This window comes from Tetrao urogallus, assembly GCF_951394365.1.
Source record: "Tetrao urogallus genome assembly, chromosome: 1".
Taxonomy (NCBI): Eukaryota; Metazoa; Chordata; class Aves; order Galliformes; family Phasianidae; genus Tetrao; species Tetrao urogallus.
Window position 1 is genome coordinate 85,305,825 of NC_136813.1, and position 22,725 is coordinate 85,328,549.

The 22,725-nt window shown below is 41.9% G+C and overlaps 1 protein-coding gene across 1 annotated transcript in view; it reads right to left on the minus strand.

The window, feature by feature from the left end:
* Positions 1–19,553: 19,553 nt before the first annotated feature.
* Positions 19,554–22,725, minus strand: part of PDXK (pyridoxal kinase) — a gene marked incomplete at both ends in the record, with an annotated part of 39,800 nt that continues 36,628 nt past the window's right edge. Inside the window, 4 exons of the mRNA XM_079550492.1 lie at positions 19,554–19,666; positions 20,427–20,493; positions 21,018–21,154; positions 22,499–22,610. Of these exons, the coding sequence (XP_079406618.1) occupies positions 19,554–19,666; positions 20,427–20,493; positions 21,018–21,154; positions 22,499–22,610 (429 nt within the window). The remainder of the gene's footprint in view (positions 19,667–20,426; positions 20,494–21,017; positions 21,155–22,498; positions 22,611–22,725) is intronic.

Genomic DNA, 22,725 nt, shown 5'->3' on the forward strand with positions numbered 1-22,725 from the left:
ATTCCATAGAACTGTCACATGCTTTGCATTATTTCAGCAGTACTTGAATAATGGTTATGCCTGACTTGATAAAAGGTGACTCGTTCAATATTAACATTATCTAGACAGCATTTTCCAGTAAGCATCCTGACCCACTCTGTTTTGTATTGAGAACATTTGCTTTTTCCACAGGAAAAAAAAAATCCTTATGGAAATAATGATTTCTGTAAAATGTTTAGATTTACAAGTTTCATTTCATAGAAATGTGCACATATGGAAGATAAAAGCATTGAATGAATACAGCTATTAAGAGTAATACAGCAAGAATCGGGAAACACCCTGAGAGCTGCACACAGGCATCACTGTAGTCTTCTAGGAAATACAAGAAGTTACAGAAGTGACTTTAAAACTGACACAACTTTATAGAAAATAATCCAGTTTTTGCAGATCTCAACCAGCCTAAAGGAGTAAGGGTGTAGTTAACAATCAGTATATGTCATAAAGCATTTCTGGTAGAAGGGAACTCTGTTTTGTATGGTAAATATTGTTTTATTGCATTGATTTATTTCATTTAGTTAGCTCTCCTGCTAAAGAGAAATCACTTTGTACGTTAAAATACTTCAGTAATATTTAAATATAGACCAGAATTCCGTCCTCGCTGAATCCAATGGCAGATTCCCAAACTAGATTATAATAGGACAAATACATCATTTACAGACGGAAAATAAAATCCATTCAGCCCTAAGCAATTTGAAAAGTTGCTCTGTTTTGTGTCTGACATTTAATGGAGCTAGAAGATAAAAACCTGGAAGGATAACAGTGAATCAGATCTATCTTGCGTGGCAGAGCAACAAGCAAAGCCCGTGAGCTCTGGATTGCATGTGAGGCTCAGGGCAGTGCAGGTGGGGCCTACTCTCCTCACTGCCTGGATCCCAACATAAGGGACTCTCAGTGGGGTCCTGCAGGAGACCAGGGGTAACAGCAACTGCAGATTGCTCTACAGCTATTCAACACATGCTCTTTAAAGCAAAGGAGGGAAATTGCCCAATTCACACCAACGGATGGAGCATCAGCAAAATCAGTAATCATAACCAGAGTGAAAGCTAGTGATCTGTGGTGTAGGCTTCCTAGGGAGGTATTTGGAAATACCATTCCTCAGAAGTTATGCATTGCAGGTCTACACATGGCATTCAGCATCACAGCTTTGGTAACTGGATTGGCTGCTGGGGAAGAGAAGGGCAGGAGTATATCTGGGAGGGGAGAAGCAGCCCAGATGAACCATCTCATTTCACAGCGAGAGCCATGGGTGTTCAACCTTTTGGTTTGTCTGGACTGCACTGAGTGAAGAGGAATTGTCTTGGGCCATATATATGTGGACTGCTCCAAAAGTGATGCCGCCTATTTATCTCCATGGAAACTACATACATACATACATACATACAAGATACAAGGAGAAAAATAACATTATTTGATAGAGTAAATTCTCAGCTACAAAACAATTTTTCATCACAGTCACTACTGTTAGCTCTGCATTTTTGACAGCAGTGAACAAGAGCTGCATGCTGTGCTCGTAAACATCTCCTCACTGTAGATGGCAACCCATCTTGGTTGCCATTGCGTCGGACTGCCCCTCTGCTGCCATCTGCCACACAGCAACAAAACACAATGGGATACTGGTGAGAAGGTTCAACCTGTTCTGCCATACTACCAACATCTGCCTCTGTCATTGTAAACATCAGAACACTGGAGGCATTGCTTTTGGAGCAGTCTCCATAAAGTATGTAATATAGTTAATGTGCTTCATCCTTGAAAATGGTTGTTCGCAAATGTACGTACTGCCAAAAAGAGGTGATGTGAATTAGGTGTGACTGTGAAGTGAGGGGTATTCCTCTTTGGTAGGAGAGGGATTATGGAAGTCTGGTAAAGAGATATGATCACATATTTCAACATAGTTGAATGTCTCATTGCAACTTGATACATTCCATTTGAAAATCCACAGCTGAAAACAGAATCACAAATATACAAAAAAAAATTGATTATCTTTTTCAGCCATCTTGAAACCTGCTCTCAAATACAGCCCATGGGCAACTGGTTGGGCATGCCTGTAAGTCAGCAGTCTTCTGCAGCATTCTGCCTTCTTACAGTTTGCTCTCAGCATCAATGTGCAGCCTGGGCATTCAGAAAGAACAAACTTTTGAGCACGTTGAGTAGAAAACATGTTACTAAAATAGCACTGGAGGTCACAGAAAAAGCAGTTTCTAAGCTAACCACCAGACTGCCCTGCTGCAAAGGCTTTCAGATTTTCATAGCACTGAACAAAATATCACTGGAGAGCAGGGTCTGTGGAGCTCATTGTGAGCAGCTTGGCAGTGCCGTGCGGTTTCTGGCAGCTGAACAAAATGCTTGGGGTTGGCAGGCCTCTTGCTAGACCATGGGTGGAAAGGATATAAAATGAGCACTGTTTCTGGATTAACCAGAGAGACGGGCTGCACTGGCCGGTCACCACACAGTGCAGGAAGGAGCAGGCTGAGCTCCCTCGTTCACCACATCCACTGCTCCCGTGGAGCCAGAAGAAAGCAATTAAAGGTTGCCACCAGGAAAACCAAAGGCCTACATGAATCTTCCGAAGTAGCTGATGTGACTGGAGACTTGTTAGGAAAATGTTTTTCATCTTATATACAGCTCAGCAACAGAAGCTTTTACTTTAATCTTCTCATTTCATAATGCCTAGGGTAAAAAAAAAAAAAAAAGAGTCTCAGCCAAGTTTCAGTTTAAAAAGACTGTATGGCACCTCCATTGGCTATTTAGGTCCAGTGAATTCCTTATAACGTGAGAAAATTTCTAGTGACATCTGGATTCCCATTTTCCTCCTGCAGGCACGCTCAGTCTGTGCTCTCACCATGAAAGTTCAGAGCAGGTTGAAATATCACCTGCAGGGACAATTTTTGGTTGAAAAAATATAAGGCTTTTTTTTTTTTTTTTTTTTAAAATGCCAGCCATTACCGGAACAGAATGTGCAGGGAGGACGTGGAGTCACTGCTCCTGGAGGTGTTCAAGAACTGTGTGGATGTGGCACTGAGGGACGTGGGCAGTGGGCATGGTGGGAGTGGGCTGACAGTTGGACTTAATGATCTTAGTGGTAGGCCTTTTCCAGCCTTAATGATTCTACAAACCTACAATTAATGGCAGCCCAGATTCTCATCTCAAGAACTCCAGTCTCTATATTGTTTCTTTAACAAACATTAGAAGCAAGACTTGGTTTTTCATTACTGAATAAAGCAGAGCTCTGTTAGGCTTTTGGATTGATCTGGTTTCCCAGTCTTATTTGTTATGCTTTTTGACTGACGTGCTCAGGCTATCCTCATTATGAGAAGAAAAAAGGAACAACATCAGATGAACTTGTCATCAGGTTATTATATGTCAACAAGACCAAACAAAGCCCTGCCCTCCTGGAGAAATTGAATTTCCCTACCAGCCAGGTTAAATACTTCCAGCTTGTATCCTGCCACCTCCCAGCAGATCTGTTATTAGGTTCACAAAAGTTCCATCAGTCTCCATCAAACTCTTTAACATACTCATGAGAGCATACCTATACATCCCATTCCCCAAATAATATTCAGTTTAAAAAAAAATCTATCCAAAGCATCAGATTACACTTGGTGGTGTGTAGTGATAGGACAAGGAGTAATGGCCTAAAATTTGAACATCAGGAGTTCTATACTAACATGCAGAAGACCTTCTTTACAGTAGGAATGATGGAGCACTGAAACAATCTGCCCAGGGAGGTTGTGGAGTCTCCCTCTTTGGAGATATTCAGGACCCATCTGGATGCCTACCTGTGTGATCTATTACAGGATACCTGCTTTAGCAGGGGTTGGACTTTATATCTCTTAAGGTTCCTTCCAATCCCTGTGATTCTATGATTCCCAAGTATTCATCTTTAGTGTGCTCACAATGCTGACCCCAAAGCAATTTTGTATGGTGAACTCTGAAGAGTAGTGTTGAACACCTTTCTGGCTGAATTCAATCTGTAACAATACTTTGAAGAAAAAAAGGCCTCTGCTCTGCTCTGTACATCCCTGCTAATGAGCACAAGCATCAAGGAGAGCAGTGGCCATGCTACTTGCCCAACTGATTGCTGTTGCTAATGAACCATCCTGATTAAAAGCTGTTCTCATCTGTCCATTGTGGTGTTCTGAAGGAAGATCCTTCCTTCAGAAGTAGTAAATGAGATCATCAGTGAAATGATCATTAGTATGTGTAGATCGTTAAAACCTGCCTGAGAACTGCTATAATGGGGCTAGAGTTGAAAGTAACTTTTAATTAATTTTGGGTCCATAGTCCTTGGGATGTGAAAGTGATCTGTCACTATCCCCCCAAAATTATACATTGAAGAAAAGGGCAAGAGGGATGTCAGGACTGATTAGATAAGGAATGGCAGGAGGTAATTAGCTGTTCAACTTCCAAGGAAGAGGTGGCAGAGAGCACTGTGAATGTGAGCATGCAGAAGGCACACAAACAGCCCATGGCCTGCCTCTGCTCAGGGTCTCACAGACATGATGGTTGAGGGCATGTGAGTGCCATTTTGGGTGCCAGGTGCCTCCCAGAGACTTGGATCGCCCACCAGCCCCTTCCATTGACAAAAGAGAGCTAGGCAACAGAGACAGCTGATGAGCTCCATAGGAGTGTAAGGAAGAGACATCCAAAGAGCAGAGACTAAGACTGACTTTACATTCCTCTGTTTGGCCAACACAGTCCCACCTTTGCCATGTGGGTGGGGTGGGATGAGTTGGTATGGACTCCAGAAAAGCTCCTTGAGCACCATGTATGTCTGAGATCTGAGGGAAGTGTAATTAAAAGCATGGATTTTGACACATCTGAAGGAAACAGGTAATTGTATGTGCTGAGATAACCCCTGGGTTACAACGGAGGAGTCTACTAGGCTGCATGAATGGTCAGCAGAGCATTGTACTGAAGAATGAGAAAACAGTAATGTGTGCCTCAAAGGAGACACCTCTATCCTGCAGTCCTCTACTCAGGTAACCAATCAGTCCTTCCAGTTCTGCAGAACAGCAGGAATTTACTTGCCTTGCACTAATCATCTAGACATGTTAATGCATTCCCTGCCACGACTTGATATTGCAGGAAGCCTTTAAGACCTGCATCTATGTACCAGATGTTTGGTTAATGAGGCCTTCAAGAAACCCAGCTAACAGTCATTAAACAGAAAACACAAGATTAACATTTAAGAGCATCAATTACTGATTTACTACTTTAATAAGCTGTTAATAAATTAGAAATTCCCAACGCTTTTCTCTGTTGGTTTTTTTTTTTAACTCAAAGTCCCAACTGGGGAAAAAAAAACACAAAAACAGTAGATAACAGCGGCCACTGAAGCAAACAACAGAACCTGGCATGGTGTCTCCTACCTCCTACTGCTTTCTAAAGTCATTGCTCTAAATACACTCTTCCCTACTGCACAACAGGGCTATTGCAACCATCACCTAGCATGCTGTAACTGCATGTTGGGGCTGTACGGCCAGCACCAGCTGGTTGTCGGGGGGGGGGGGGGGGGGGGGGGGAAGAGGAGAGGGTAGAGCTGGGGGGAGGGATTTGACTCTAAGCCACAGGAGAAGAATACAGGACTAATTTCTCCATTCTACTTTAGTGATGCTAAGCTTTTGACTGGTACTGAGCAGCATGGAGCCACACAGGCACCCACCAGTATGTGCAAACCAAAAGACAATTTACCTGGAGGGGGTGTCAGCAGGTAAGCAGAAAGCCTGATCCAGACAAGACTGTGGATAGGATAGCACTGTTCAAATGCTCTCTGGACACGCATCAGGGCCTTGATGTCTTCCTTGTAGTGAGAGGCCCAAAACTAACACAGCACTTGAAGTGAGGCCTCGAACAGTTCTACCCTGCAGTTCCATTCAAATGCAGTCCCCTATTTCCATTTCCCAAGTTACTGTTTAGCCTGCTCCTGTCCCGTACTTGGGTCAGCGGCCACCTCACCACACACTATGAGAGGTCAGTGAGGTGAGAGCTGCAGGCCTAAGCTCAGGCCTGCACCTCAACTGCAGTTGCACATCTTCAAAAGTTTCCATAAACAAGGCACTGAGACAGCACGCCAGTCCAGCATGGTAGAGAGCTTTGCGGACCTGCCAGCCTACAGGATAAAAGAGATTTCTGCCCATTGGCATCATGTGGGAAGCAACTGAGCAGAGCTTGCTGGCTGCAGCTGCAGCACTTTGCAGAGGCAGCACTGGAGGTGCCTTGCAAACGCATGAAAAGGCGCTGGCAAGGCAATATATGCTGTGATAGCTCCTGTTGGCTTCGTCTTCCCCCCTCACCCCCTCCCATCGCCTATTAAAGGATTTATCCAGGCTGATCCCACCATCCAGAGTTGGAGCAAAAGCCTTCAAGAAAAAGGAAAAAAAAAGACAAAAACCTCAGTCATTTAACAGCAAATTAAGAGCAAAAACAATTTATAATCACTGAGCTCAAGACTTAATGCCTTGAATTTTGTGTCACTTTAATTTACAATCATAGAATTACAGAATCATTAATGCTGGAAAATACCTCTAACATCATCTAGTTCAACCGTCAGCCCATTGCTGTGAGCGCTCTAAACCATGTCCCTCAGTGCCACATCCACATGGCACTTGAACACCTCCAGGGACAGTGACTCCACCACCTCCCTGGGCAGCCTGTGCCACTGCCTCACCATTCTGAGAGGAATTTTTTCCTAATATCCAACCTGAAACCAACTTATAGCTCTTCTCTCTCAGCCTTGCCTTGGCCCTTGGCAAGCCCACGCAGCATGGCACCTGATTAAAACAGCACTTGGAGAGGCAAAAAGGGTCAAAGGACACTTTAAAAGCCCAGCTCAGTCTCCCTTACCAGTGACGCTGTACCTTTTGCATTAGGTAGAGCATGTGGGTTCATGTGGTTACTCCAAAGCCAGCACCTCAGGATTCATGAAATGGAACCACAATCCAAATTCCTGAACAACACAGCACCTTCAGGTTTGTGCTCTTGAACTGTCATGGTGGATCCCACATGAACATCAGGGTTTCCCATACAGGGTGAAGTTTCAGGCAACTAAACACAAGCTTTACACATCAATTTTGTAGATATTTCTAGATATTTATCCATTTTATAGATAACTAAGATCTGCAGCAGGCAGGCAACCACTCACCCACGGGCTCCAAAATAAATAGAGTGAGAGACAGCACCCATACCCTGACAGTCCAGTCCAGTCCTGTTGGCTGCCACATGATTGCAAATCCTTCTGTGGCATTTGAGTGTTTAGCACAAAAGTGAGCTTACATAGCTCTTTACAACACAGAAATGCTATTCCCTGTCTAAGGGGTCAGAAGTATGGGATACAGAGATGGCAGTGACCATGAAAAATCACAAAAACGCTGCCTTCCCTGCACCAAGTTACCTGCCTCAGTTTGAGAAGGAGCATGAAGATGCCAAAAATCCTCCCACTGCATCTCGGATGCCTTGCAGATAGCTCATATCATAGAAGCTCACGAGTGCTTAACTTCCCAGCAGAGAAGAACCATTAACTTCCCAGGGAACATCTCATCAGCTTCAGTTCATGCACACTGTTTTTATGAGACTTTGGGAGGTACGTTCATTCAGAACAGCAGCACTGCCACCAAGTGCTGAGTCTGACCACACCATCTGATCTACTCAGACCAAGATGTTTCCAGCCCTTGTGCAAGAGCAGCAATGCCATGACAGGCCAGGAGAAATGCAAACCAGCTCACCTACAGTGTTCTCCAAACCATTCCGCTGGATGCACCACAATAATGGTTATTTCCTTTTGAACACATGAGAACAAAACTTGGTTGTTGGTTTTTTTTTTAAATTAAGACTTCTAATTTGTTTTTCTTTCAGTTGTGTTTTTCTCTGCTTATCACTGCATGGATTTTTATTTTCCACTTTCTTTTCCATTCCCAGTACCCTCATTGACTTGCCTATGCAAAGCAGAGTAGGTGAGGGTCTCACTGTCGATGCTGTCATGGAACGCCAGGACTCCTGCAGAGAGCCTTTCTGCTGAGAGTTGAATCCACAGCCAAACCTCCAGGGATGGAGTCTCTTTCACTTCCCTCAACAGACCACTCCAAGACTTGACCATCCACTCTGTACATAATTTCTTCCTGATATCCAGTGTAAATCTCCCTCGGTACAACTTCAGGCCATTACCACTTATCACAGCTACCTGAGTAAAGAGGCTGACTCCTGACCGCAGCCTCCTTTCAGGTGGTTGTAGAAGTGATGAGAAACCTTATCTTCTCCAGATTACACCACCCCAGTTTCCCCAGCTGCTCCTCATAAGCTGTTTTCTACTCCCAATCAGCCACAATCTCCAGAATTACTCAACCCCAGAGAACAATGTTGGTGACCTCCAAAAGGGGGCTGTGGATTATTGTGCTGAGTTTGCTCTTACGACGAGGGCAACAGTTCTTCTGCAGCAGCAATTCAGCCAAACATGGTTTAAACATTAATCACAACTCTTAACTTTGCCAGCTTTAATTGTTGCTACATTTGGCCTGCCTGCTGAATCAGCATGAAGTTCACAAGCCAGCTGTGGGGTCAGTTTTGCCTCACCACACTCAGGCCCAGTACACGCTGCCCTCACGACCCATCATGACAGGCCGGACACCCAGTGCTGGTGAAGGAGCTTTTGTCATCCTGCCTGACTTCCCTGCAGTTACAGTGCTCCCAAAGGCACTGCACAAGGGGAAATGGCTTCAAACTAATGGAGGGGAGATTTAGACTGGATATAAGGAAGAAGTTTTTTATAATAAGGGTGGTGAAGCACTGGTTGCCCATAGAGGTGGTGGATGTCTGGTTCCTGGAGACATTCAAGCTCAGGTTGGACAGGGCTCTGAGCAACCTGATGTAGCTGTAGGTGTCCTTGTTCATGGCAGAGGAGTTGGACCAGATGTCCTTTAAATGTCCTCTCCAACTCAAACGATTCTATGATTCTATCAGATTTGGTTGCCTTCATCTTGGCAGGCTCAGCTTTCTGGCTCTTCTGAGTCCACTCACCGTCCCTTACTCATATTTCAGATCAATTTCAACAAACTTTTTCACTTTTCACCTCTCCAGGATGGCCTGGGAAAGCATTTCACTGCACTAGTGACCTCCTGAGCATGCACACAAGAGGGAAATGCTCTTTTTGAGGACGCCTGTGAGAGCTGAGTACCTCACATAAGGTATACAAGTCACCCAGAGGCAGGAACGTCCCCACAGATCCCACCACTGGCACGAGAGGATGGTGGGATTTCACAGGAGAGGGACAGCCATGGACACGGCCCAAGACACCCCTCATCTACTGCAGAAGTGAGACCTGTGGCAACTCTGCTGGATTGCCACAGGAGAAGGCACCACTCCTATGAAGTCCCTAACTTATGCTTCTATTAGGCAGATTACAAAGGACATGATGAATACAAAAAGGTTGCTGCCCATGAAAGGAAAGAGCCCCAGATGGTGCAGTGAGGATAATAGGGATCTAAAATGGATACTAGCTTAAGATCGCCTTAAATTGTATCAGGAGCCATTCAGGCTGAATATTAGGAGGAATTTCTTCTCAGAAAGAGCAGTGAAGCAGTGGCACAGGCTGCCCAGGAAGGTGTTGGAATCACCATCCCTGGAGGTGTTCAAGAGCCATGTGGATGTGGCACTGAGGGAGAGACATGGGCAATGGGCATGGTGGAGTTGAGCTGACAGTTGGACTAAATGATCTTAGAGATGTTTTCCAACCCTAATGATTCTGTAATTCTGAGCATCTTTCCCATCCCTTTCCCTGGTTCCCTGCCTGTTTCTGGAGTCAAGAGGTGGCAATGGGAATTGGGCTGTTCTTTCCTCCCCTCCAAGCTCCCAGACCTCAGATGTTGTCAGCCAAAGGATGCAGCCATGCTGATCCAACACATCTCTTCCGAAGACATGCTGAGAAGCCACTGCCATAAGTCACACCCATGCTGGAGTGCAGGCTGGGAGAAAAATTGCCACTCTACTGTCAGGCAGAGGTGACAACAGCTCCTGTAAGGCAAAAGGAGAAGCGGTCAGCAGTAACGCACAGCTGAACAGGTACTGAGCTCAGCTTTGGGTAACACAAGGGGGGTATCTGTCAGAGGTGGGGAGAAATGCCAGCACATGGGTCCCACCCATCCTGAATTCCAGTAAAGCTGGGTGCTCCCAGTTAAACGGAAAAAGAGAAACATCACCAAGGAAAAAAAGAAAACATTTAGGAAAGGAAATTTATTTTATTGGAAAAAAAAATTACATTTCACTTGTACACCATGAAAATATTCAGTTATTTTCAAAAGAAGAGGTTAAGACTTCCACAAGAAAACCACATTCTTTATTACAGCATTACTCTACGAGATGAGGCTCTGGTGGTGTCTGCACTGGGCATTTTTCACTAAACAGTAGCGCAGGATTAAATGTGCTTTGGGCAAAAACCCTAAATATTGCCCTCTTCCAGATGCTAGTCCTTCTTGAAGACATGACACTTACTTGGCCAACATTTCATTATTTCTGAATTAGACACAACAGTTCTCTACTCATGTAGATCTCACAGAAATTCACAGCTATCCTTTTCCCCCACTTTTAACAATCTTGATTCATATGTCCCATTCAGCCAGATAAAAGTTGAAGTGGCATACACAATGTCACACCCAATCTTCTGGCAAGAAAACAAGACTGAAAGGGCTACGTAACATTAATAATCCCAATCACTGACAATGAATTATAGTATCAACATATGAGACTGAATTTTCCAGGACTTCCCTATGTCGCTACATCGCCAGCAACAAATCCTATGGCTTCCTTCCCTACCAAGGCATGTATTCACAGTGGCTGTCAGCACATGAATACATCTGCTTTGCAGAAGCACCTGCTTGCAAGTGGTATCCCAGGGCCATTTACTACATGGCAAGCACCATGCTGTGCTCCCAGTCACCTGCGATGGGTTGTACTGCATCACTTGGCAAGGCATCTTCCGAAAACTCCTTTTGAACCAGAGACCTTTGGCATCTTAAGATTTAAAAATCTGCAAGCAAAAATAAATAGCAATGCCACATATTCCCAGGTAACTTCTCTTACTAATTGATTTGACTACTTACTTAGAGGGGAAGAGAAGGAAAAGAACCAGACGTGACCAAACCTAACATCATGCAAGTGGCTGTGAAAGCAGACTTTAAATTTTCTCCACCTGGATGTCACTGCTATGTTTCCTAGGTGGATAACTGCCTTATTATATGCTGTTTTCTACTTTGCTAGGCAAAAGCGTAATACAGACTGCATGAACAGTCACAGTAACTCTTGTTAGTACTGTAACGTTTTTGCTGGATTTGCAGCTAGATAGAACACCAAACTTGGATTCCTACATACATAGCTGCTCTTTCAAGTACTTAGCTGAGCAGGATTATTTGCATTAACACTGACAGCGCAGCTCTGCAATTAGACTGCTTGTCCAGCCTCTCACTGCCAGGAAAAGTAGCAATCCCAATCTCCCAATCTCTTGCCTAGCCACATCTTCCCAACCCCTTCCTTGTGTTAGCACACTGTTCTCTGGATGAGAACGTTCAGGGAACTAAAGGAGCTGAAAACTTTAGGGTTTTTGGACGGATGAGTTCCCCACTGGTTTAGTTCCCCAACTGCACTCGCTGCAGGGTCAGGCAAGGACCAGGGACAGCACAAGTGATGGACAAGGAAGATTAGGATGTGTTTTTATGGTGTAGTTGAGCTGGGTAAGAGAAATCTACCACAACAGCTGATAATTCTGTACTTTTCCAGAGCACAAGAAACTTTCCTAAATCATCCAAACAACTCACTAGTAGTGTCTCTTTCTCTCCATGAACTGCAGAGGAAGACTAGGGAAACCTCATGGTGAAACAAGGTTCTTAGAAGGGAGAGAATGAGCATCCTGCTGCCATACACCAGAGCCAGGACAGCAGCAAGCTGCTTATCGTGTGCTTTAACTTCAAAGTGAATGGAGTTGTGCTACATCAAAATTTTGGTACTGCAGTTAGGAAGGGACAATCTAACTGTGCCCTTATCACTCACTCAACTCAGGGCCATTCCTCTGTGTCTCGCCAGGGGAGGAAATCACAGCACAGCCAGCCATGTGAAACGTGGCTGTTCCCTTCCCGAGTCTCTCCCCCAGCGATACATTATTCACCTAAGTGATATATTTTTTGCTAATTCAGCAAAGAAGCAGCAATACTTCTAACACATCCAGAACTTGGAAAATCATGACAGAAAAAAACCGACAAATTCTCCCCTACTTTTTTGCAGGATTGATTTATTGATGAATGTGGCAAGGATACTGTCTTGTTTCTCAAAAAGAGACATAATGAATAATGCTCAGTTTCTCCAGATCACCCTTATTGCAGTAGGAGCACAGCATGCAGCAGAGGGCCTTGCCCTGAAAAATGATTTATGCCACAGACCCTTTCAGACTTCCTATAAAGTCCCCAAATGACCAAACAACAAGAGAAAATAAAGAGAAAAGAAATCAGGATTGAAGGGCTTGAGCCCATCTCCCAGCCAGAAGGAAAAATAAAAGACTATACTGAGATTTAAAAAAAAAAAATCACTTTCTTGTTTTCAAACATGCCAACAGCTTGCATTGTGCCTGAATGGGATTTTGTTGGTAACTCAACTCTTCTGAAAGCCAATGCATGTATTGAATTTAAATTCCGATCACTCTCTTTAAATTCTTTACAGTGCCACAAACTGACAGACTGAAGGAAAAAAAAACAACAACATTTTCTCCCACTTAGCCCACTCATCTCTCTGTTGCACTCATTCACTGCAAACAATGAAGTTAGCTTGGCCAGCAAGTGCCGATCCAGTCTCTAGGCTTGTTTGCTTACACGGTGCTATTAAGGACCAATGAGATCCCCCAGTCCTATTACAATAAATAAATCAATCCTTCACCCATCTTTATTCTGCCCCAGATGCATTTGGTATTTTATTTCATTGCAAAATCTAAATTCTAGGTCACAACTTACCTGATTTTATCATGGATAAGGTAGCAATATTTAGGGTTTTCTTTTTATACAATGGTGTCTACCATCCTATTGCCTCTCTCTACAATCAAGCATACAAGCCTTACTGCAGAAAGAATATAACTCATAACCAACAACCAGAAAACACACAAACACTACAAAAAGCCTACAATTTCATAAGAAATTAAATCATTTGCTATTACACAGAACGTTGTTGCTTTTCTGGCATAGAATTCATGGAGTTACTACATAGGTCTCAAAGACAATCATTGAGATATGTAAACATAGAACAGGTCCACCTAGTCAGTACGAAGCACCACACAAACTTGAAGTACATAGAAAGTTTGCTCATAAATATTTATTTGTTTAACAATTCAGCACTAAAAAAATATTACTTAAAAAGGCATCTTTTATTTAAGTTATTTTAGTTTGTCCAGGGCTGGTGGGGTTGTACTGTCCCTACTTTATTACAGCCACCTGACTCTATTTCCATACCATCTTACTCTCCAAGAAGAAAAGTCTAGGTGTGGCTGGGACCCAAAGCTTTGTCACTATCTATAAAAATATAATTCTTTAAGACTTTCTACGTACACCCTGAAGGCCTGCACTGCCAGCCCCCAAATTTTGTTTCCCACCCCCACCACATTGCAAATAAAGACTCAACGTACACACACGCACACATACACACAGAATACATGTATTACACTCTTCTACACACTGACTTTTCTAAATAGCAATGCAACCACAAGGGCAATAGGTAATGAATACACATGATTTCAGTGGTAACATATGGCTCAGCCTTCTCATATTGCTGGTATTCTCTGTCTTAATTATGTGCTGCCTTATTCACTAGTCTGCAAAAGGTGTATTTATTACTTTTATTTGCATTGTTGAGGCACTAATTCGGGAATGCTAATTTAGGAACATACTTGGGAGCATCCCATTTGCCTCGAGATCTGCTGTTGCTGCAGCAGCAAGCACCACACGGTCAGCTGGTGGTGTTGGGATTGTCACCTGGTACTGGTGAAGCTGACAGGAGCATTCCTAGGCTGCTGAAAACTAATCCACATCCTTTTTCTTCCTGGAAAATGAGAAAACTAGCTTGGGCTCTCCTAAAAAGACATGTACCTCGCATCCTGCACTCAGCACCCTTCCTGGCAGTTTAGGGATCACACCAAGTTCCTGATCGAACCTTGTAGATTTAACTTCAGTCTGCGCCTGCATACAGACATAAATTCTATTCTACTCACTCCCTTGGAAGAGTAGAGCTGTTTTCAGGCTTGCGATTGAACATGTCAAAGCTTACTTTCCTCGGTTTACATGTATTTAATTGATATGTTTAGAATGCCAGCAGGCTACAAAACTGCTCAGCAGCAGGCTTTCAATCATCAAAAGCACATCTTTCAAAAAGGACAGCTATTCTCCAAGTCATTTCTCTTGGGACTCTAATAGTTGAATGTCTAATCAAGAATGAATTGTGATATAAAAAATAACGGGTTGTTTTTCTTCAGTTTATGGAGAAATACTTTGGATTCAGTCACTAAAATCTGTAACATTCATGTCTCAACTTCTAGTGGGCAGAGTCAGTCAGGAGAAGTGGCTGCCTGTGATATAAGCCTAACTTTTCCAGTCAGCATAAGAATCTTCTCCAATAAGCAGTGCTCTCCATAACGTGGATACCTGCTCTCCTCCTCCTGCAAACTGGCACAGCATACACAAATGTACAGTGCTGACAGAAGCACTTGTTCTGACGTGCAGAAACAGTTGCTTCCAACTGCATAGTCTCGTATGCTCTGCAGTAATATAAAAATTACTCTGTGTGAAGAGGTGTTCTGCTAAGTGCTGCACAAGAAACAGACCTGAAAATGAACTGTGATGCTTACTTCAAGCCTCTTTTCTCACCTTTGCAGCAATAAGGAGCGCATCATGGGGAGGTCCTGCATATACAAGTACAAGGCATACAAGAGCAGTGGTGCAGGTATCAGCAGTTGTCTTCCCATGAAACTTCTCAGGAGAAAATCTAAGAAGACAAGGATGTTATTCTCCTCTAGAGACCTATTTCCTTGCAACGAGATGACTGTGGAGCACAAAGGTGCCTTCTTTCATTAACTATCCATTCTTTATACCAGGATATATCTAATTAAACCTTTAATTACATCCACTTATTCAGCAAGACTATCAAACTCTTCTTGATTTAATTCCGAAATGATTAACATATTAAAAATAGGATCTAACAATCTGTGTGTACAGTATATTAAATGTAGATGCTTTTATTACAATCTTCCTTGCCACATAGTTTAAAATTAAATATATCAATACAATCACCAGAACAATCTCAGACAACAAAAGAATACCATCCAATCAAGATACAGTAAGATACTCAAAAAGGCAGTACGAGTAGCTGGAAACCTTGGTCCTCCAATTATTTTGTACAGCACATTGATCAGAGATTTTCCCGTATAAATTAGCAAACAAACATTAAAAGTTAACAATTTAATACCATAGATTCTTTAAATGTTTATATCGAGTGTGAACAGTATCGATTCTAGCACAATGTCTTTATGCATGTGTCTCTCTAAGAGGTAAAAGGGAATTTTAGGTATGCAGTAACCTATATCCAGGCCCAGAGATGAGTAGAATATTTGTAAACAAATTTTGGTCTTTCCCGTACAATGGCTTCATAAATGAGTGCAGTAATCAAAATGGCTGAGCACATACACTGAACAAATCACCCCAGAAAAAAGGATCTGACACAAATAATTTCCAAGTGAGTGAAGAATGGCAGAGAAGTCACCTGAACTCAAACACAAACCGCTCACCATTCCCATGAGGACGTGCCCTTCAGTATTAGATGTGTACCTCGCACTAACTTCACATGTACACGTGCCCTCCATACACTGGGGAGTATGCATGGCAGTGAAGCTGGCATTCCTCAACCAGCCTCAGTGCTGAGCAGGGGCCATGGACTAGTGGGCTACAGCCACCTTTTGTGCTGTTAGGGCAGTCATGAAAGACTTCTCATTAGTTATAAATCCACTTTCTGTGCTAAGGTGCTTTTTCTTTTGTAATCACTGGGGACCTAACCTGCTTTAAGTTAACCATTTTCTTTTTACCTAGGCAACTGCAAGTGCATCACACAACTCTGATGAGTTTTTTCCAAGTCCATAAGTAGTGGGCAGCTCTCTAATGCTGAGGTACTTTCAAGAAGCACCAGACAGTAAGAATGTGGGGGTTTTTTTTGTCTTTTTTTTTTTTTTTTTTTTTTTTTTAAACAGATATTATCCATGGGAGGAGAGGCAGGAATGCACGGTGACTTTGAATTTTGTTCTGCAGACATCATGAAAAAGTGCTCTACACCCCTGAATCAATAAAAACGCATCTAAGTATTACATATGTATACCTTGACATTCAAAAATACCTGTTTGCTCGCTGTGACTTCAAAATGTCAGCTACAGGATATATTTACAGATGATTGCTGATGTTTGTTCCAGGCAAGAGATGTTAAGCACAGTTATTCCCAGAACACATAAACACAAACTAATTTAGATCAGGGCAGTGGGAGTTCAAAAGAGGTACTTCATGAGCAGCTCCCAAGGACCCAAGCAGAAGCAGCAAGCAGCCAACTGTTACAGAGCCCACCTAATACAAAATATGAACTGCTGCAAATTGAGCTCATTAGTAACATCACCTTCTTATTCTTTTTTTTCCCCTGAAGCTACCCTTATTGCGTCCATCCCTTGAACAGCATGGCTATGCCACAGATCTCAAGAAAGGTATGGATTACTGCAGTGACTCTCCTTTCTTCGAAGCAGTAGCTAGAGATCACATCTGATGGGTATAAGCTGCTCTGGGAAAACACTTTACTTACTCTTTTATGGTAAGATCAAGGTTGATTGTGGTTAACACATAAAACCTTCTTTGTAAGGTACCTTTATATTTCCTAAATTCCAAGCTTATTTCAATGAAATAAAGATCTGCCTTTCTCTCAATTCCCCTCTGAAAGTCTACTTCTTTAGTGCCAAAAACAATTGTGCTGTCTCACCCTTTCTAAAAGGGCTTTCTGTAGTACGGTCTTAGAACAGGTAGGGTTTCTTTGACAGCAAATTTTGACAGTGCATAGCTAACACTGCTTAAAAAGAAAGCAAAAGAAAAAAAGAAAAAAAAAAGGTCAATTTGGAGCTTTTCTCTACTGCTGATCCCCTAATGTGAAGAGCTTCAGAATCTCAACACTTGAATATCTCTCGAGGATGGTGACTCCACAACCTCTCTGGGAAACTTGCTTCAGTGTTCACTCACATTCATAGTCTTTTTTTTTTTTCTTTTTTCTTTTCTTTTTTATTTTTTTTTTTAATGTTTCAGCAGAATTGCCTGTGTTCTGATTTACGCCCATCTTCCTCTCATCTTCCCACCAGACACCGAGTAGTGCATGGCTCCCTCTTTTTCACTCCTTCCCATCAGATTTACACATGCTGGTAAGACAGTTCATGTCTTTCTGCACGCTGGACATCTGCCATGGATTCATCTCTGTTACTGACTGCTAATTTTAGTGACCGTTCACATCACTGATATTATTATTCACGGAAAGTTATTTCATGGCAGTGGTTACTATAAACCATGGCAGCAGAGTCACATTTTATAGTCCATTTCTGTGTTTTCTTTTTTTTTTTTTTCTTAAAATTCTAATCTCTTTTCTTTTTAGATGCTTAATGTCAAACGTATGAGAGACAATAGCAGTATTAATTGTGGAGAGTAAAAATCTGGATTTTGCCTCTTACATATACTGCAAAGTGTGTTCATCTCTTAAATTTCATTTGTTTTAGAGGTACTGAAAATGAGGGATTTCAGAAGTACATTAATTATAAAATCTTACTCTAAAAATAAAAATCTCTTGAATTAAAAGTAACTTGAAGAATAAATTACTCCTCTACTAAGTGAAAAAAAAAATAAATCAACTTTTACAATGACAGAATATCCACAAAATGGTGGGGTAAATGAAGTCTGCAGTGGCAAAAGCAAAATCTCCAGACCAGCTCTGCTGGGGACTCCCACATTATGTAAGTGACAATTAAGCAGGTGTGATGACGAATGGGCAGGAAAAGCATCTGGCAGACATCCAACAGTGTATTTCACAACATCAAAAAAGGCCCAGAGCTGCCCTTTCCCCTAATGCAAATTTGCTTCATGAAGAAATCTGCTTCAAGCAGGAGTGAAATTTTTATCTGCTTATGACATGTAGGGAAAAAATATCAACTGAATTTGGATCTAAAAACACATCAGATCTCCTCCTGGGAGAAGTGAGAACTACAGTCCCATACAGAAATCAAAAGGAATTATCAGTGTTCAGAACTTGTCAGCCTATCTCCTTAGTGGTGTAATATGTGGCTGTGATATACTAGACACTAAAATTAGTAAAAATTCCATTTTGAAGACTAATGAAGCTGAATTTTGAAATGAAAAATGTTCAAGAGATAAATAAGAATGTATTTCTGTGATCTCAGAGTAAGTTACAGAGAATTACATTATGAACAAATTTTGTATGTTGTCCTGAATTTGGTAAACATTTGCAATTTCCTAAGCCACATGTATTGCTGTTACCACATTGCTTCATTGATAAACTGCCAGTAGTGCTCACTATTGCTAAGTGGAAGCGCTCTACACAGTGTAAATACATCCATGAAGAAAAAACGACTGCTGTCAGCCTTCAGAGTAGGAGCTGCTTTCTCTTTTGTCCTTAAATAACATTCGTCCTTAGTTAAAAAAAAAAAAAAACAAAGCATCAAATCTGGCCTCAGAGATAAAGCTACAAACTTGTAGTCAGTGCTACTGAATGAATATATTCTCTTATTAATGAAAGTATTTCAGGAGCAGAGTTTTGGAAGAAAAACATGAGGGCACCTGTGGATATTAGAAATTAGCAGCCAGTACCTGCAGAAACTGAAAATGTGCAGCTGTTCATAAGACAAGAAATGGGAGCAGTTATCAGTAACATTAATGACAGACACCTCAAGGTCACTTCAGAGTACTTAAATGCCAAACATCTTCAAAGTACTTCTACACACATCCAGAGCTTTGTGTGTAGTTTTAACCCTGCTTAGTTTCATAGCAGCTGAGATACTGAATACCAGAGTAGGTAACCATATCTCTCCAGGAAAAGGGAGCTTGTAGCAAGCTCCATTGGCACTAGATGCCATCTTGAAATATATTCTCCAGTCAGTCAAGCATTCCATTAGCAAATTCACATCTGAAGTCTTTGGCAAGGCAGGAACATTGTACTCTCTTGCCCTGGGAAATTACACACATAAAGTGAACTTGACAGCCATTTTGATACCTGGTAATATGCTTTAATGCATACTGACTCTGTTTTGTTTTTAAAACCGAGCAAGGCCAGCACATATGTTTGAGAGTGGATATCTGCCTATGCTGGGCACTATTTCATGAAAGTCAGGTTTCTGTCACAGATCTAAGGCAAATATTACAATTTACAGGAAAAAAAATGAGGACATCAATACATTGTGCGTTGCTGGAGACATACAGCCTTTATAACACAGTAGCTTTCACTATGATTTCTGGGTTCTCTATGTCCTTTTTGCTTTGGACCATTCTCAGTTCCAGATTGGCTGAGTTTGGTTTGTTTCCTTCTCCAGCTTGTGCTAAAAAGATGACATGAGAAGGTCAATAAAAACAGCAGTTTAAAAGTAAACAAGTTGCAATGTCTGATACCCCATTATATTTTTTCCTCTCTCCTCCCACTTCCCTTACTACCCTTGCTAAAGGTTTCTGAAGTAGAAGATGCAGATCAGCACTGTATTTTCTCAGCACCTCTGCTCTGCAGCACCTCTCTCCAGAAAAGAGCACAGCTCTGCTGTCAATTACAAAGACACAAAGACATGCTTTGGGAACCTACTGTTCCCATCTCGATCTCCTTAGAAGTTGATAGACATGGGAACTCACTGGTAAAAGAAGCTGAAAAATGATTCTTCACACGGCCAACATGGCAAACAGACTGATTATTACTGGTTGACAAGCCCTTCTCAGTACCAAGCACATGCACTAAAAGGTAAAGTGAGTGAGCTATATTTAAAGCAGAATCTCCTCCGCACATCAAACTCAGTATTTCCTCAAGTTCTTTCACCACTGCTTTGCAAAGCAGTCGAGCACTGCCAGCATACTGCAGTCCCAATATAAGCTGAACAGTGACACCTTCAGTCTGGTGTTATCAAAAATAGGGCTGGAGGACACAGTAAAGAGCATACACTGACAAGACTACCTAGCTCTCATTCTCTAAATTCTCTGGGAGCTTCTGCACTGAAAGCTACTTTTCTGTGTCAGGAAACCCAGAAAGCTACCTAAATGTTTCTTTCAATGCAAACCCAGGCAAAGAGAGGGAAGAACAAGGTTTGAATGAATTACCTTTTGCACTCTTAATGGTCCTCTGCAGAACGTGTTGCATGGCTGACACAGTCTTTTCACATGCCACCTGCACATTACCATGACATGTTTAGGCTGTAGTAAAACTTCAGTTGCTCAGTTTAGTATTATTAATGCTACTACTCAGGCAAACACAACTGGCAAGACACAAACATGGTGACAATGAGGTAGTTTAGAAAAAAAAGGTTTTTAGAGTCTCTCAGTTCTACCCAAACAAGTATTAGAAACCATACACTTGTATCAATGACTCTACAGACAAAAGAGAAAGAAACAGAATAGATAAACAGTTTTCAATGCTTATTATGAAGTGAGGATAAAATGTATTTATAAATGTGAAAATGAAGTCTCCAGAGGCAGAGCACCTTATTTGACAAAGCTACAAAATACTGAAATTGACCATGCGAAGTTGTACAAGCTAAAATCTTGTAGGAAAAGGGACGTTCTGCTTTCTTTACTCTGAAGCAAGAAAAATTTCTAATCAGATGAGAGTCCATAAATAATATAATAGATTAAAACTTATTAAAAAAGAAACAAAGTCTGAACTTGCAGATAGGTGAAAAACCTCTTCCATACCTTCAAGTTGTTTGGATGTTTATGTGTCCATGCCAAAAGCATAGCAGCAAACAAGTCTCCTGTTCCAACAAAGACAGCATCCACTTTAGGAGATTCCACTCGAATTCTCTGTGTTATCTTGGTACCATCTGCATTAGCTGCAACACAGAGACACAGTTAAGCAATTAATACAACAGCACCTACTATGATTTAAAAATGATAATCAGATTTGAATTCCTCTATTGTTTGGAATGTAAAGATGCCAAGGAGTACTGCAAACTTTGTACCAGTTGTTTTCCAATTCAGTCCCAAAACTCTGCTGAGTAGGATAGCATTTACAACTTACTTTTGTAGTACTTCACTTCTGTAGGAAAAGGGAACTAGCACAATTACTTTCATACAGAAATGGGAGCCTAAAATGTTTCATTTAGACTGCAGCAGCAGTTTGCTCAGATGCTGAGCAAGGTAATCTGCTGAATCCTAGGTGGACCATACCCAACCAGAATCTAGAAAACCTCTAGAGTAGGAACAGCAGAGAATATCTGACCCATGTGTCATGTTGTTATTGCCTCTGGAATTATATAACTTACTCAAGATTGGCATGTACTAAGCACTAACAAACATCAAGAGATTCTCAGTGAAGTCTAGATGAAATAGCAGTACATTTTTTTGTTTGTTTCTCAGTCCAGGAAGTGGCACCTAGACTGAGACCACACAAACAAACAAAAAACCCCAAGATTTTCTACCACATCAATAACTCTGTTCTTCTCATGTAGAAACATCCTGCAACAATCCAAACAGACAGTGATTCTTTGTGATGGTACAGAGGGAATAGAAACAACAAGCAGAAGGGTATTTTACAACCAAATATCAGGGAAGAACAATCTGTTAACAAAGCAGTTAAACTTTTCATTAATGCCTCTAAGCCATCCAAAAGTTCTCTTTCATACCATTACTGCTTGTCAGGACCACTATTATGAATTTCAATAGCATTGATCACCCTCACACAGAACACCTACTCCTGTATCTTCTGCCCACTGGCCCAGAAGCTGTGCAGCTGCTCAGGCATAAGCATCTGTGCCTGAGCCATGTGGTAGGAGTACCTGCATCCTGTCCTGCTGTCCTTACTTCCTGACTGGAATTTGCTGATCAATCTCTGACCTACGTTGTCTCACCTTTCTTTGATGATCACTGGTCTGTCAGTGGGATCTGTATGCTACCACCATTCTGTTCTGCTCACCTTGTTCAGACATGCTATAGTCACCCCCACCTCTCAGCCTGTCTTTCCTCATTGAGCAGCCCTGTTCTTACTGCTCCCCGGTGTTACTGTACAGGAGGAGGAGTTCACTGAAGGAATTATGTCCTTGAACTACAAGTGGATCTGATGAAATCATTTCCTCACAAAGTGACTGAAAGCACTGAACTAGTTTGTTTGTTTAAAAAAAAAAAAAAAAAAAAAAAAAAAGAGACCAAACATACTAATGAAGCAGTTTGTAACTTACTTTTCCTGTAGCTTCCCAGAGCAATCAGGTAGTCGTTTCCTAGCGATGCCTGTAGATCTGAGCTGGTTATCACCACAGTCTCTGGTCCCATGGCATGGAGCATATCCATTACCTTCCCATGTGCAAAAAGGCAGGAATCAGTGATCAACGTGTGTTGATTAAACCTTGCATCATCCAGAGCAATTTTTCACAAGCACATTATTTTGCCATCTTTTGTAGAGAATGAA